We start from the raw sequence: 17,447 nt of genomic DNA on the forward strand, positions 1-17,447 counted from the left end.
CAAGAGACCTGCTGGCCCAAGAGGCAGGCTGCCAAGGGTCGGTGGCATGGGGGCCGGGGTTTGTGGGTGGGTGGGCCGGGGGCTGAGCAGGTTTGTGAGTGGGGGTGGGCTTGTGGGTGGGTGGGCGGGGTGTGGGGGCAGGGTTTGTGGGTGGCGGCGGGGGGTTTGGTGGGTGGTGGGCGGGTTTGTGGTGGTGGGCGGGGGCCATGGGGAGAGGGCAGGAGTGCTCATATTTGAGGGTCACTTTTTGGAGGCTAAACTTTTTCAACCTGGCACCGTGGGGGGCTTGAGATGTGAAACGCAGGTTAGACAACTCAGTCTCCTTCTCGTCTCTGACCCTGTCACACTGCTGTTACTGCCCCTCAGGGTACCAGGGCCCCAAGGCCCAGCTTAAGTCTGTCAAGTTGGGGCTGCTCCTCTGAAGGACCTACCTGAAATGCCTGGAAAGCCTGGGGGTCCGCGGAGCCCGGGTTTGCCCTTGATGCCAAATAGACCACTAGGGCCTGGGGGGCCTGGCTGACCCATGCGGCCTGGTATTCCAGGGCTGCCCCGCTCACCTTTGGGGCCGAGCAAGCCCGACTTCCCAAGCAAACCTAAGGAAAGGAAGAGGCAGATGATCACAGCCTGGACTGATAGCAGGAACCACTCATCAAACCACCTTCCAACAGAAGAGCCCAGCCCCAGGATGCCTCTGATGTGCCACTGTCTCATCAGCTCCAGCCTTGCTGCTAATTATGGGCTTTGTAAGAAATCTGACTATGGATTCTAGATACTTCTGGAATTACTGAGACAGGAGAATGGACTCAGGTGATTTAAGAAAGGCAGAGAGAGAACACAATGACTTCGTTTCAAGCAGCTAGTTCATCCATCACCCCAGATTCATGTAGTTATTCATGCAGCTACACCAGGTACTGAAAGCCTTTCTGCAGACTGTCAAATAGGTGGGGAAAAGAAAGTCACCCTTGAGTCCTGGAAGGCCAGAGTCTCCAGGAAATCCTCTGTCCCCAGGCAGTCCCTGTAGACCTTGCTCCCCCGGAGCACCATTTTCAGCACCAAGGATGTCACCAGGGGCTCCCTTGGGACCTGGTAAGCCGGGGCTGCCAACTTTCCCAGGCAAGCCATCTTTTCCAGGGAGCCCAGGAAACCCAGGCAAGCCCTTCTCCCCATGAGGTCCAGGAAACCCTACATGTGAAGAGTCAAAAAGAAAAGGCCATGGCGGTTTAGAAGTCATAGGTTTGGTTAGAGGACTCTGACACAGATTTTTTTTACTACTACAAAAGTTGTCACATTAGTAATGTGTGGCTTTCCTTAAAGGTCTCTAGTCCTGGGAAGACTTGCCCAGTGGCAGGGACTGCAACGTGTGACCCAGAGGAGGTTCTAGCTCAATGAGGCCAGGCCTTGGGCAGAGCTCAGCAACCCGCTCCTGGGGCTCCTACAGTGGCCGAAGAGCACAGGTTAGAGCCAGGACCCTCTGTCAAAGGCCTGGTCTCTTCTGGGGTTGTCTAACTCCCGTCCTCATGCCTCCCTCTTTCTGGATGGTGGAGGGACCTGAGACACCAATAAACCCAAGGAAATGTGACCTAAGATGAGCCCCCTACTGCTGAGCAGAGGTGGTTCTCAGACTGAGGATGCATCAGAATCCCCGGGGGCAGGGGTGCTTGGGAAAACCCAGATTGCAGGGCCCATACCCCACCCTGCCACAAAACTTCTGATCAGCAACTCTGCCAAGGGGCCAAGGAACTGCATTACTAAGAAGTTCCAAGGTGATGCTGATGTGGCTGGCTGAGGGAACACAGTTTGAGAACCGCTGGTGCACTGTAGCACAATGAAGCTCAGGTTAGAACAACAGGGTGTCAGCCAAGGGTCTGAAATATGCCAACTTCCCTCTCCCTTATCTGCCTCTCTTTCTCTGACCTTTCAGGAGTTGATCCAGGAACTGCCAGAACATGCAGTCAGACCAACTGACAGAACATGCGGTCAGATCACCCGGCAGAGTCCTAGCCCTGTCACTAGTGACTTGTGATCTCAGGCGAGTCACTTTCCATATGCGCCACACTTTCCTCTGCTGAACCTGAAGGGGTTGGCTCAGCTCATCACAAACGGCCCTTATTGCTCTGAGACGCTGCCCTTCTATAGCTCCAAGCTCTGTCTTGTCTGACTCTGAAATCAAAACCACCCCACTTACACCAGAGCACAAACCAAACTTCCTACAGTGGGTGGATGGCTACCACAATCCAAACACATACTCACAACAGGAGAGGCGGGGGGCAGGGGGAGAAGCTCCTTTTCTTACCTGGCAATTCAGGCAGGTGAACCAATCCTGGACTTCCGGGGTCTCCTTTATTTCCACGCAATCCAGGTTGGCCTGGAGCCCCAGGGAGGCCACGGGCCCCTTTAGGGCCTAAAAACCGAAATGTGAGTGGTAAGGGGAAAGGAACGTTGGTGTGGCTGTGATTTGTGATGTCCATTCAAGAATCCTAGTCTTAGGAATTCCCTGGAGTCCAATGGTTATGACTCGGTGCTTTCATGCCAAGAGTGAAAGTTCGTTCCCTGGTTGGGGAACTCGGATCCCACAAGCCAGGCAGTACAGTCAAAAAAGAAAAACACCTAATCTCTTGGAGGGCCTCTCTTATTCTCCCCTCCCCACACAGCCCTCTCTAGCAGCCATTCTATTCCTCAATTCTCAAGGCTGCCCTCTCAGGAGGAACGTGGATCCCCCAGTGCTACTGGGCTATCCTTGGCTTACTTTGGTACATGGCCCTTACATGTGTGTTCAGTGGCTTTTTCTGGCCTCATTCCATACCTGGGAATCCGGGAGCTCCTGGGAGTCCTGATGGACCATATGGTCCAGGAATAATACAAGGCAAGGTGATACCTGTAAATGGTAACATGTAAGCAGCTGAACCGATTGAGTCAGGGATGACTTCCCCCTAGCATGCTCCTTTACTTCCATTCCATTGAATGCAACAGCTAAGTTATTCTTTCCACCCAGAAGCTGGGAGCCCATGCAGAAAAATCTTGGCTTCAGAAGCTCTTGGGAGTTACTCCTAGTGCAATTTCTCATGGATAAGAATGCCCCTAGTGTCCTAGTGGGGGGACACCACATTCTAACAAAGTCTCCTGTTGCGTAGGAACAGCAGCAAACAGCAGTTGCCCATTCACCCTGCCCTCAGGTGGAGCCCCTCCCTAGAATGCATGCTTACGGTTAGTTATTATTATGTCCACATGACTAAATTGGAGGGTTTGAAGACAAGACCCCTCAAGTTCACATGACTGCTCTTTTCTTGGAATGAGGCTTTTCCCAAACCACTGGGTTCTTTTGACACTCATCATTTAGGATCTACTGAAACCTATCCATTATCCTTGGTCAGATAGACCCATATGTCTGCACCAAGCAAACACTGAAGTCCACTTTCTTGATCATGACAGATGGTAATCTTTTGCTCAGCTCCTCATTTGAAACTGTCGACTCTGCTACTGGGAGAAGGGGTCGTCAATTTCAGTATTCAACACATTGAAATTGATGCACATAGCCCTTCCCCTAGCAAATTCTTCCTCACTCACTCACAGTGCAAATAAAAAGTCTACGATCACAGAGGGGAGGTTTAATAAAATACCAGTGAACGAATTGTTAGTTGGGTCCTTCAGAGGCCATTTATAAACAATTGCTAATTAAAATTAGTCTTGCCTATTCATTAAAACAATTCCCAGAGATCTACTTTAAGTCACAGAGCCCACAGTTCTAAGAAACTGCTATAGCTTTTGTCTGTACTTAAATCACAAATTACATCTCTTAAAGATATGTATACAACCTGTGATTCAGACAGCTTATTCAACTGGCTGGCATTCCTCCCCGAGAGTCTTGCTTTCATTTTCTAATACAAAAGCTTGATGGCATTTTTAGCCCACCTGTTCTAAGTCCTAAATCAAAACTGGGAATTCAACAGTATAATGTATTGGTTAAGAGGTTGGGCTCTGAAGCCAGACAGAGCTGAGCTTGTATTGTAGTTCTACTACTAACTAGTTGTATGAGCAAGATACTCAACCACTCTGAGCCTCATGTGTAAAATGGGAGCTACTTATCTCATATGGTACTTGTGAGAATTATATGGAATAGTGCTAATAGCACTTAGCACAGTGCTGGGCACCCTGGTATGTGCTCCATGAATACTAGTTTTTTTAGTATCTTACTTAAGGAGGAGTATTCCGAAGAGCTCCCTCGAGGCCATCCCCTAGATTCTACCTCATTCAGGTGAGTGACATATTTTGTAGCCTTGGCAGCAGCTTTCTGCCTTCTAGACTTCAAGCTCCTATAGTCACATTTTCACAGGTGGAAAGACAGCCACAAGCCTGATCTTCCTCCACAGCTGGTTATACCCATCTCCATCCTGCCAGGTGCTGAAATGATGGCGCTCTTTCAGAGAGCTATTTCCCTACTGCAGAAAGATGCTCTATGAGCAAGCATCTCATGATGGATGAGATGCTTCATGGGGAGAGGGCTGCCAGTCCTGCCCTCAGCTTTGGACTAGGCTGAAGAACTGCCTCCCTATGTGGTATTCTGAGAGGGACCCTGGAGAAAACTCTCCTTCCCCAACTATTTCAATAGCTAATTGACTTTAATGTATCAAACATTGTAGTTCCATTGCTCTATGGCTTCAAAAACAAACTGGGCAAAAGATAAATAATATCTCTGGGCCAGGTCCAAACATGAAACCACCTATCCTCAATTTATCATATCACTTTTATAGATGATTTTCACTTGTGATCACCAGAGGAAAACAAAACCTTTAGAGGATGGGGCTGAGGACAGGCATCTGGAAAGGTTACAGGGAAGGAAAAATAATGAGAAAATGGAAGATGAGTAGATACCAGAAGGAATCAAGGGCATGCTTCCCTTTTGCCTTAGGCCAGTCCTGTATTACACACCACATTTGTGTATTACAAGCAGAGGGTCAAAATGGCAAGAAGATAAGGACTTCAAGTCATACATCTGGCTCTCTTACTTTACATCAATTCAGAGCCTTCTCCCCAACAAAGCAGAAACCAGCTTTACCCATGTTCTATTTCACAAGTGCAACAAATGACATCCTTATTCAGAATTTGCCCATTAATGCCAAAACTCATCTTCAGAATCAAAAAGCAGTTCTAGTTATCAAGATTCTAACATCTCAGTTGATTCCTGGTCAAATGAATAAATATCAGATGTGTGGATCCTTTTAGGTAACTCCCAAGGCAAGTCATGGCCTCAGTTACATTCGTAAATGAAGATACTCAAGGCAGAGATGAGCGAAGCCATCAACATGCATGATGAAGGTGCCCAGCCACTTGCAGAGATTGCGTGCCCACTTCTTCTGTCCTCCCTCCCAGAAGAGGTGTGCTAAGGAGCCTTTGAAGCAGTGTCAGCATGAGCCTTTGTACCCCAGCCTTAGGATCACCCCTCCCCAACTCAGGCCTCCAGTGTGGTGCTCAGGCCATTGTGAATATCTGAGATAAAGTGAACAAAAAGGAAGGGGGGGAGGGTTGCCACCATTGGCATTTGAGAACCTCTAGGCCTAGCTAGGTCTCACCTCCCTCTGTGTCTAAGTCTTTTTTCCCAACCTCCTCCTTGCAGCAGCAGTCACCTAGACCAATCAAGTAAAGAAGAAAATTAAACCGGGATGGAAGTTCTTTGAGGCCCAAGGAAAGTCTTGTCTGTAGCCCACTGATCAAATTGTCTGGATAGAGTGGAGGAAACTGGCATCCACACAGTAGCCACTGCAGTGATAACCTGGGTGATTGATTACTATGAGCATCTGGATCAGAGCCTCTCTGGAAACAGCTAGTTGTCTCTTTGCCTAGGGTTTGTAATAATTCACACTATTAGGTTGAAAAGCTTCAATGACTACATTCCCTTTCCTGGCAATGTGTCCTAGCCTGAGCCACAATTGGCTGGAGTGAGTATGTTTAGGAATGGCATCTTCATCTTTCATGGCAATAGTCATGTCCACAACTGCAAATGTTTAGGGCCCACAGGTGAAGTGTTTTTAAATCTGTGTAGAAAGAAAGCTTGGTTCGAGGAGTTATATTTGGTGGCCATAGAGAGAAAAAGAAAGCTAATGCTCTTAATTGAAGTCACTTTTTGGAAAGTCTTGGTACTGCAACAAGAATATTTTCTGCATAAGGCATCTCCCAGGCTATATAGCTTTTTTAGATACTAGATTCGTGAGAACTTTCCAGGCCCAGGGGTAGTGAAGTTTGGGACAGAAATGGTCCCATTGGCTTCCTTCCATTGACTCAGCCTGTTTTCAAGCAGTTTGAATATTGATAATATCCAAATTTGAGTGTATGTAAGTTTATAGGTACCATGTTAATATAACTCAGTTTAAAACCTAGTTGCCTGCCAAACAGGTTGACCTAGAGTGAAGATCCAGTTGGCAGAGGGGCAGTGGAATGACCATGAATAATGTCTCTGGGAACAAAGGTGGAAGCAAAATTGTAGCTGACACCAAGACTTCTAAAAGGAAGCGTCTTTTTTTTGATAAAATTCCTCACAATCTTGCTGTAGGGAAAGATGAGGGGAAGGGATAGGGAGTTTGGGATGGACATATACACACTGTTATATTTAAAATGGAAAACCACCAAGGACCTACTGTATAGCACAGGGATCTCTGCTCAATATTATGTGGCAGCCTGGATGGGAGGGGAGTTTAGGGGAAAATGGATATGTATATATATGGCTGAGTTCCTTCGCTGTTCACCTGAAACTACTGTTTGTTAATTGGATATACCCTAATACAAAATAAAAGGTTGAAAAGAAATTCTTCACAACCTTAAGAGGAATACTGACTTGGACTGAAATACTGACTTGGCTTTAAGAGTCGTGAATGATCAATTTTTAACTTGTACTATTATATCAATTCACAAAAGTACATTTTAAAACAAATACATTTTTACAAGACCCGGTATCTGTCTTCTTTTTTGGTAATTCTTCAAGGTGACGAGGTGGAAAGAGGAGACATAGATCTAAGAAAAACCCTCTTGGTTATGGGGAAGGCCCTTTTCTCTGTGAGTGTGTATATTAGTCTCTTGTGGAGTACTACACTATGCTAGGCAGACTGAGAAACACTGAAAAGGATTATTCTCCTTCCTTAGTATCCAAAGGCTTATAATGGATTCAGTTCAGTTCAGTTCAGTCGCTCAGTCGTGTCCGACTCTTTACGACCCCATGAATCGCAGAAACAGTAAAAACATTAATGGAAGGAAATATATAATCTAACTGGCAATGACATACCGTAGGGGTCAAGAGAAAGCTTAGTGAAAGAATTAGGGCTTATATTGAACACTGAAAGTTGGATGGGATGTGAGTACACAGACAAGAAGAGTATCCCAGAAAAAAAGGCAACATGGGCAAAATGTTGGCGGTGGAAAAGAATATACTTTTTGTGGGGACAGTGAGAGAAACTGTTGTTTTAGTGTTTGGTTTTCATTATGAAGAGTATGAGATAAGGCCAGGTTAGAGAGGTTGGTTGTGTCTATGTCTGGAGACTTTTGAATTCCAGTCTGAGGAGTTTCAGTAGAGTGTTTCTCTGTTCAGTAGAAATCATTTGTGGCTTTGGACTAGGGGAGTAACATGAGGAAATCAGCACTTTACAGATATAAACTCGGCAGCAGTATTCCTAGTGGATTTGAGTGGGGGAAGTCCAGAGGTAGGAGATGTCAAACTACTTAGGAAATTGTTGTCATTCGTTCATCCACCCATCCATCCCAACAAGCATATAGATATTTGATAAGCTAGACATGAGATAACGAGAACTTAATACCAAGAAGAGGAAGGGAAGATTATAAGAGGTATTGCAAATGAAGGAATGAGACAGTTTTCAAGTTTTGCAATTTCAGATGACTATAAGTGTGGTACCACTAATGGGAACATAGAAGTGGTGGAAAGACAGAAGTTGGGATGAAGAGCTGCTCTAACTGTGTGCAAGAAGGGAAATTATTAGCATAGCACATTAACAATCTATAAGCAGAGCTATCATTCTATAATTCCTGAAATTCAAGTAGAAAAAGAAGTGATGTAAATAGAAGGGATTTAAAGTATGAAATGGAAATCAGACTAGATAGAACTAGGGTCTCTTCTCAATCTGAGATCTTATGAATTAAAGAAAGGTTCTTCCCTGCTGATATTACCATACAACTTAGAGGATACCTTTATTGTCCAATTTCCACTTCTTTCTTTCATGACACTTGTAGTAAATGGTCATCCAGCTTCTGTCTAAAATGTTCCAGAGATGATGGGCTCATAACCTCCCAAAGCAACTCTGTTACACTTTTGGACTGTTCTATTAGGAAGTTTTTCACTAAGCAGAGCTGAAATCTCTATTGTTCTGTGTACCGGTACCACAGTGCAATTACGATCCCTTTTCCACATGAAAACCCTCTAGAGGATTGAGAGCAGTGATTACAATTAGTCTCCTTATGACACATTTCATGTATCTAGGTCATATCTATACTCAAGGAGTCAGTTTTCCAAGCCCAAAGCTATCAGATTTGCTTATTCACCTGGAACTCCACGGGGGCCTGGTTGCCCTGGTAATCCATCTACTCCTTTATCTCCAGGAAGTCCACGAGGTCCAGGAGCCCCTGGTAGCCCGATTCCTGGGGGGCCAGTTGGACCAGTGTGGCCTTTTTCACCAGGAAGTCCTGGTAACCCCTTTTCACCGGGGAAGCCCTGTGCACCATCACCCTAGACAACACATAGGAAAGAATGAAAGTGTGACTTAAAGACACATCTGCCGAGCCCTCTGACAATAGGAAAGAGACACATAACCAGTGGGAGCAAGGCTTTTTTTTCAGTTAAAATTCTTTATTACTCTAGTTTTTCAATCAAATCCTCTGAGTTGAGTTAACGGGAATGAAGCTTGTCAACCCTGCGTGATCTGATAATGCAAAAGGTTCCAGGTGAGGGGAACAGAGCTAACAACCCTGTATGCGGGGCAGGGATTGGTCACAGAAAGCAGCTGGATTGCCTGCAAGGGAAATGTCCTAAGAAACTGAAGCATTTTAAGTGATAATGGTCGATTGTCACTAGCATTTATCAAGTGAGCCAATGACCCATTCTGAGAAAAAGATTCCCATTTTGCAGAAAGGAAAAGCACAGTGTTAGTGACAGAGGTAGGAAGCTGCCATCAGCCTCCTTCCCCTGCCAAGTCAAGTGTGAGGATTTATAGCACTAGTCACCCAAGAAAAATCAACTTACCAGAAGGCCTGGCAGCCCTGGTAAACCTGGTATTCCATCCTTGCCTGGGGCTCCTGTCTCACCAGGGAGCCCCTGGGGGCCAGGATCACCTCGATCTCCTGGCATCCCTGATCCTGTGCTGAGAGTCGGGTCCCCTTTCTTTCCTTTAGGGCCTGTTGGACCTCGAGGCCCAAATACACCCTGACAAAAAGAGAAGGGAATGATCAGGAGATACAGACTTCATGGAATTTTATTACCTTGCATAGATTCGACCTAAAACAAGTCTTTGGGTACATTTTGGCACAAAAGAATGGACACTGCATTATGTCATCACCTTGGATTATCATTGCCCATTTATTTTCTTACCCTTTCTAAGTTTTGACATCTTTGAGGATGGGAACTTTGCCTTAATTCAAATTTTATTTTCAAGGCCTGACACAGTGTGGGTCAATTGTAAGTTATTTTGTGGAAGGAAGGGAAAAAGGAAGGGAGGGAACACAAGTAGGTTAAAGCAGAAAGGGATTTTCAAGATAGCTAAGCAGATTTCTTCACATTACAGATCAAAACCCTGAAGGTTTGCTTTATCCCCATCTTTCTTTTATGTGTTTTAAGAAAGTGCTTGTTGAGGAGTGAGGGACATTTGACAAGCTCCCATTTGATTCCTCAGGGCCAAGTTTGGTAAGACTTACTGGATCCCCTGATGGGCCCTGTGCACCCCCAGAGCCTGGATCACCTTTGGTTCCTTTAAGACCTGGAAGGCCCAGAAGTCCTGGTGGCCCAGGCAGGCCTGGCTCCCCAGGTGGCCCCATGTTGGGGACACCACCATCACAAGCACAAAAACCTGGGTCCCCTGGAGGAAAAAGAAAAAAAGACAACATTAAACTAAGTGAGCCATCTTTACAAGAAGAAGGAAGACTCGCCAGTTGTAATTTGTGACTTGATCAACTCCATGGAGGGAATCAGAAGGCCTGCAGAATGAACTAGCTTCACTCTCGATCAAAGTACATCTGCGTTAGTGATTTGGATTTCATTTATCTAGGGTAGAGCCCAGTCTAATGTGTCATCAGAGTTGAGAACCACTGACCTATACTAATTAGCTGAGAGTCTGGAATCCAAGCTACTTGAAGGTTCTATTCACCAAAATGTCTTTTGTACACAGAGACAGTGCCAAAGAAATTAATGATAGAGAGTTCAGCAAAGCATCTTTGAAGAGATAGCATGGAGTCACTAGCACTGTGGCTCAGCCACCTAGACCATCTGTACTTACGGTCTAAGAAAAGAGACTTTGGGCTGACATAGGTGGCGCTGAGTTTCCCTAAGATCCCAAAGGGCCTCTTCCTACTTTTAGAAGATTGATAATCACTTGATAGTCACTGAAACTCTGAAAGGACAATCTCTTCTCCAAATAATCGTTTCTCAAAGTGTCATCCATGGATGTCCTGCCTGAGTTTGAGTCACCTGGGACACTTGTTTACAAGACAGCTTGCTGGGCCTCACCCCAGGACTAATCAATCAGACTCTCAGGTGGCCAGATCCAAGAATCTAATTTGTAGTCATCTCCCCATGGTGATTCTCATGTCTAGTGAATCAGTTGAGAATTCCTATCATCATTCCAGACTTAGAGAGAGAAAGAAAACCTTCTGGCACCATGGGAATATAGAAGGAGAGGCATTAGAATTGGCCCTGTTTTTAAGTAAGAGAATGGTATCAAGCAGCACACTAGCTCTGCAGTGAGTCAGGGAAAAACAAAATTGGCACCCTAGGTCAAGACTTGCAAGTTAATATCCTTTGCCCCCAGCAGTTTTCCCTGTGTCTCAAAAGTAGAGATGGAGCCTTCAAAAATGTCTGAATGAGCTGCTATACTTAGGTAGTACCATTTTATGATAGGGCAATGAGACAGGAGGGGAGTGAGTGAAAACCTCTCTGAGGCTGAGGAGAGCTATAAATTCCTTTGAGAAGAGATCTTGGTACCTGAATCCCCCAGGTCATCTCCAAACCTGTCTTCAGCAACTGTTGACACTTTCACCTCTTCCTCCACCTTGCCCTGGGCTGCAACCATTATAAACTGATTTAGTTACACTTTAGCATCTGGCCCTTAGAGCATGAAACAGAGGAATGACCTAAAGCCAGCAGGAAGATGGAGTGCGCAGGGCAGCTGAAGGCTGGGGCAGTCAGTCAGTCCTTTAGCATCAGGGGGACTGGAGTTGTTTTCCTGGAGCCAACTGGCTTTTTCAGAGGTTCAGGTCTTGACCTTTCCTGCAGGCTGAAGGTAATGATAAGTGACTTCCTGCCTTGGCCTTGCAAACCGAGAGGGGTCACAGGATATGCAGAATAGCTTCTACCGGTGGAGGGGCAGGAAGAATGGCCTGGGGGCCACTTTGTCCTGTGCAACCTCAATCGCCAGCCTCAGTCTTAGAGCTCCAAACATAGCACTTTCAACAATCTTATAATCACATCAAGATCCAAGGTTGCTCTTGTTCGGGTTCCCAAGGCTGTTGGTTGGCTCCTTCCCAGGGGGCCTTCTCTAAGGAGTTTGGGGAACAAAGAAACCTAAGCAGACAAAGATCACCTTTAATTCCTTTGAGGCCTGGGTGTCCTTTTGGACCTCGTTCCCCTCGGAGTCCCGGCGATCCCGGTTCTGTGCTCTGTAGGGTTCCCGTCTCAGATGCTGCACCTTCAGGAAGAAGGAACATAAAAGCTTGGCAACTTACAAGAACCTGGGCTCATGTACAGCAGCTCAGTCACCAAGAATCCTGGAGCATCAATGATCAAAACAGAGATGCCCTCCCCTCAAAAAACCCAAGACAGGGACCCAAAGTGTGTAGCAGTTTCCCAACTCTGTTGACTCAATTTGCTCTACTTCTACTAGTTACAGGACATTCACTATGTTCCAGACACTGGGGATGTGGAAATAAGCAAGGCAGCTTCAGCAACTCAGAAATCCCTGTGTCTAACCCAGGAAGTCCTCTTAGGACCACAGAGGAGATGGGGGTGAGCTGCAGCGGTCAGGGGATGTAGATTACAAAGAAACATGCAGGGTATATTTCTAGCCTTTTTTCTTAGAATCTAGAGTCTCATCCTTAGGTAGATGATCTAAGAAGAATAAGCCCTGTGGAGGCTTTCAACAGCCATCTATGAAGATCCCCTGGAGGAGGAAATGACAACCCACTCTGGAATTCTTGCCTGGGAAATCCCATGAACAGAGGAGCCTGGTGGGCCCTAGTCCATGGGGTCGCAAACAGTTGGACACGGCTGAGCACACGGAGACATGAAGATCCAGGCTTGGTTTCTAATTTCTCGAGGTTTCAGCCCATCCCGCTGGAGCCCTGAGGATCAGGGCAAGCTTAAAAGAGCCAATTCTGCTCCTTCAAGAGCTACCAGTCCACAGGCTTAGGGGTTGAGAACAGTGAGGGGTGAAATGAAATGACTACAGAAGTCGGAAGGCATTGGGGAGTGTCTGGTCACTGAGATGGCCCTCGCTCATCTTCCTTGATGAACACTCTGATTGCTGTGGTCCCTAACCTGTGAAATGCTCCCTCCTTCAAAAATCAGGACTGTTCTACAGTCTGGATCACACGCGAATCTCAAGACCAAAGGGAGAAACAACTTACCAGGTGGGCCTGGTGGGCCTGGCAGGCCTGGCAAACCATCTCTGCCAGGGAGACCAGCTGCCCCCGTTGTGGTCCGGCCAGGGTTTCCTCGTTGCCCCTTAAGGCCTAGAGCTCCCTGGGTGCCCAGAGCACCAGGGCCACCTGGAAGGATAAGCCCACACAAACATGTTAATCACATCAGCCTCCTCTGCAGGGGAGTCCAATTGGTGCCATATGTTAGACACTAACTCCAAGGAAGAGTTTGGGAAAGTATTTGCCCCTCTCCTGCAGCTAAGTTAAAAGGGTCCCTAGGAATCATCTAGCTTAACCTCCTGGGAAACAGAGGCCCAAAGATGTACAGAAACATGGTCAAGGGCCTAGAACGTCTCAGTGGCAAACATGAGAGAGAAAACTGGGACTCCAGCTCCCCATTTCTAGATTTTTTCCACCTTGGTGCTGGGATCAACTGTACCTCCTCCTAGCGGCTGTTTTTTTTTTTTTAATTTTTATTTTTTGGCTGTGCCATGTGGCATGTGGGATCTTAGTTACCCAACCAGGGATTGAACCTCTGCCCCCTGCATTGGAAGCATGGAGTCTTAACCACTGGACTGCCAAGAAGTCCCCCAAGGGGCTGTTTTAAAAGCACAGATATCCTTACAGAGGCCCATCTCTGAGGAATTTAGAAACTGTTGTTTTTAAAAGTAATGTCTGGCTTTATATTTGGGACATCAGTGCCTCCCAGACTCTGGTATGCCCTTTCTCTTTTTACTGCTGATAGAGTGACATATGGGTGTGTGCCTCCAATGACTGTTTCAAGGGCGTCATCCACAGGATCCCGGGGCCATTTACTGCCTGGGTTAAGCACACAGTGAAGGTCTGGGTGCAAACTTTCCTCTAGGCTTTTGTTAGCTCCTTCTGGCCAGCATCAGCTGCAATGGCACATCCACAGAAGAGTGACAGGGCTCCAGCAGTCTAGCTCAGGCCTCCTCCTTGATGGTCAGGCCTCACTGATGGCCTGTCTATCTATGGTACATTATTGAGGCCAAAAGAATGTTGCTTACCCAGGCCCTTTTCTTATGTACATGTGGCCTTGCACTCACAGTGGGGAGCTTACTGACTAGGTCTACCTTTCTTTTGACTTTGGTTAACTAGGTCCCCAGACCAGAGGTATAGCAGGGGATGCTGAGTGCCAGAGTGGACAGAGGACAAATCTGTGCAGCAGGTGGGTGGGTTTGTTTCACCTGGTAAAGCCGGTAATCCAGGGGCACCAGGAGGGCCAGGTAGGCCCTGTATGCCTTCATCTCCTTTAAGGCCTGGGAGGCCTGGCATACCAGGGTCTCCAGGATAACCTGGCATTGCAAAGAAAAAAAAAAAGCAGTAAGCAAACCAAAGGAGGCCCACAAATGTCACAAAATGCCTCGAAAGAGTTGCAAGGAGATGTTCTCAGGTTGGAAGTGCCTTTCTTGCCCTTCACAGGTCTCCCAGATGCTAATGTGCTCATGTGATGATGGGCCTATTTGAGCTAAGGCTCTACTAGTGTTCAGAACTGGACTGGTTAGGGCTTGCCTTCCATGGTAAGATCTGATGAGTACTAGGAAGTTTCTCCTACCACTAGTAATCTGTCATGCCTCAAACATCTACCATTTGAGTTAAGGTGTTGAGGTGTACCCTTCAAGTATACACAGGTTTCTTGGTCGTGGAACACAGGAAGCCACTGTCAGCCACCAATACCTCAGCTTTAATGAGTTTACCAGACAGGGCATGGGCCTGAGAGGATGTGAGGAGAGGGATTAGTTAGGAGATCCAAGTGGACAGGTACTATAGCAGAAGCCTTTGGTTTGTGCATCTGGATCTCTGGAGAATCCAAAAGGAAGAATTGGACACATATAGTAACTACAACAAGGAGAGGTAAAGACAAACTTCCAAAGTGTCATACTACTGAGCACTGTTGACCACTTGTTTCCCTAGCCAAAGATACTTTCCCACTTCCTGTGAAATTGTCAAGCTCAAGCATGCATGGGATCACATACATGAGACTCTGTGTGTCCCATTGCATCAGGCTGAAGTTACCCTAGCTGAGAAGATATGAATCCTTTCCTAAGCATCACTAGGAGAACCATTTTTAGCTAATCGAGACCCAGGCCAATGCAAATCCCAGATTGGTGACCTAACACAAACACAGATTAATGGGGATTGGCTTGTTTTCCTAAAACTCTGGAGTTCAATTCATTCCCCAACTTCAAGATCCATAAATGGCCCTTGTGGTGTTGGGTTTAGCAGCAATCCAATGGCTGACACAATATCCTTTAAGTAATTACAGGGGATTCAACTTTCTGTTTTTTCCCACTCAACTCAATGAAAAGTGCACCTGAGATCACAGCACCATCTGTATCGATGAAAATATCTGGGCCTGGCAGGCCAATGCCACCTTTTTCACCCTGCAAAGATTAAATACATTAAACACAAGTATTTCTGTGACCTCATCACCTAAGATCATGTTCCCTCAAAACCATTCCCCAAGACAATGAAAGATTCCTCTTTCTGTAACCCCTTATTTTGAGGGCCAGATTGTCCATAGGTTAATTTCAAAGTCCAATAAATTTAAGATGAAGGTGACACAAGGCAGGCTAGAGGCCTGACACTCAACTGCAAATCTGTCGAGGACAAGGGGTCCTGATTAATGTTGCAACCTGACTCCAGGACAATCTGCTTCTGGACCTGGGAAACATATTGCAGGAAGAGACAATATGGCTATATTCAAGAGGTGCTGAGGAGGGGACAGAATTTTAACTTTCTTTCCCATGTTTGGCAGGCTTGAAACTCTGCTACCGTCACTGCCCTTGTTATTGGATGACTTCAAGCTGAGCAAGTTAAAAGAGTCCTACTTTTCTCAAAAGAGGGACTCAGGTACCAGAATCAGGGTGGGGTGGCAGGAGCCACTTGCCCCAGGTTCAGGCAATAAGGGGGGTGCATTGTCTGAAAGAATTTAAGAATGATAACAAAACCCCAAAGTGCTGATTCTAAATGATATCAAGAATAGAATATGTCCTTGTAGGGATGGATATGCTCCCACACCCTGACCACCACTTAGTTTACCACTGATCAAGTCGTGTCTAAGGAATGGTCATCAGCTTTGTGTGTTCAAAGTAGCTTGCGTGCATTTGGGGTAAAAAGGGTGACATCTAAAATATCAAAACACTAAGAAATACCCCATCTCATTATGTAGGCATTTGCTATGATCTAAATGTTTGTGTCCAAGGTGATAATATTAGGTGGTGAGGCCTTGGGGAGGTGACTAGGTCATGAGGACAGAGCTCCCACCAGAACTCAACCATACTGGCAACTCTGATGTCAGATTTCCAGCCTCCAGAACTATGAGGAATAAATTCCTCTTGTTTATAAGCCACCCAGTCTTTGATATTTTGTTATAGCAGCTCAAATGGAGAAAATAGCATTTATACTAATTCCTTACCCTTCCATCTTCCTAATCCTGGATTTTCACTTCCCACCAGCATTACCTTAATTCCTGGGAATCCATTAAGCCCGGGGAAACCTGAAGACCCCTTCCTGCCCTGTGAAAGAAACATAGTTACAACTAAATCCAGTGTCTAAGAGCATAAGAGAGGTTGGTTTTTGGATTAGGCCAGGACAAATGGCACAGGGATTTTGGCTTGCATTCCAGAACATGCATAGATTGTACCTGACTCTGGAAGCCATAAAATATTCCAGGAAGCAATATGGTGCTAGGTAGCCAACTTGCATGTTAGTGGGTACAAAGACCACAAGGCTAGAGATGAATATAAGCAGGCTGGCCTGGCTAGGCCCTGATATCATGTTAAAGAATCGTGACTGCATTATGGTACCGAACTTACTGCACACTCATCTTCTTGGGTAAAAACAATAGAAGTGAGAGGCTGAGATTCTATCAACCAAATAGAGGTAGACAATTTGCATTATAAGCGGTGTTTCCCTTTGGATGGATGGTCATGTTAAATAAAGTAGGAGGGTCTTCTAGTCGGGATTTTATACACTAGACTTTAATGATATTAGCCAAAATACCTGACTCCCCGGAGGGCCTTGGACTCCTTCTAAACCCATGGGACCCTGTAAAGAGAATAGAGGTACCTTAGAGAGATTAATAGCCCACAGTAGACAAAGGCACTGGACTTACATAACAAAGCTCTCCAACTGAGTTCAGGACTTAGCAGCCGCTAAAAATCAGGTAAGAGAATGTTCCTAGACTTGGCTTAATGACTTCTTTCTATGCACTAATCCATCAGGCTGAATAGAGGCACAGGGAATTTTTAAAGAGCTAAATAAATGGAAACATTTTAAGTAGTAGGTGGAATTTGGTAGAAGGGCTGGGTGGTATTATACTTAGTCTGCATTAGTTCCAAGTCATGAGATTTTTAAATAGATTGTGGGAGGGCCTCTTGTCTCTCACCCCAAATGTATTCTTTGCTGGTGATTATATGTTTTCAAGACAAGGGAGTAGAGGAGAGTGGAGACAGAAATGGCAGCCTAATGGATGAACATTGCTGAATACTCAAGACTCTTAACAAGCTTCATGACCAAGCTAAAAACACAATGAATGAATTCTCTGAAATGTTGCTTCTTTAAGGTGAAGGTTGGCCAGTTGTTTA

At 45.9% G+C, this 17,447-nt stretch overlaps 1 protein-coding gene across 1 annotated transcript in view; it reads right to left on the reverse strand.

The window, feature by feature from the left end:
• Positions 1 to 431: 431 nt before the first annotated feature.
• LOC108633195 (collagen alpha-6(IV) chain-like) overlaps positions 432 to 17,447 on the reverse strand; it is a gene marked incomplete at both ends in the record, with an annotated part of 48,661 nt that continues 31,645 nt past the window's right edge. Inside the window, 14 exon segments of the mRNA XM_018044520.1 lie at positions 432 to 593; positions 961 to 1,182; positions 2,294 to 2,401; positions 2,804 to 2,875; positions 5,568 to 5,621; positions 8,539 to 8,722; positions 9,236 to 9,415; positions 9,904 to 10,064; positions 11,784 to 11,888; positions 12,826 to 12,966; positions 14,046 to 14,153; positions 15,173 to 15,242; positions 16,323 to 16,376; positions 16,864 to 16,908. Of these exon segments, the coding sequence (XP_017900009.1) occupies positions 432 to 593; positions 961 to 1,182; positions 2,294 to 2,401; positions 2,804 to 2,875; positions 5,568 to 5,621; positions 8,539 to 8,722; positions 9,236 to 9,415; positions 9,904 to 10,064; positions 11,784 to 11,888; positions 12,826 to 12,966; positions 14,046 to 14,153; positions 15,173 to 15,242; positions 16,323 to 16,376; positions 16,864 to 16,908 (1,666 nt within the window).

Source organism: Capra hircus, unplaced genomic scaffold, assembly GCF_001704415.2.
Source record: "Capra hircus breed San Clemente unplaced genomic scaffold, ASM170441v1, whole genome shotgun sequence".
Taxonomy (NCBI): domain Eukaryota; kingdom Metazoa; phylum Chordata; class Mammalia; order Artiodactyla; family Bovidae; genus Capra; species Capra hircus.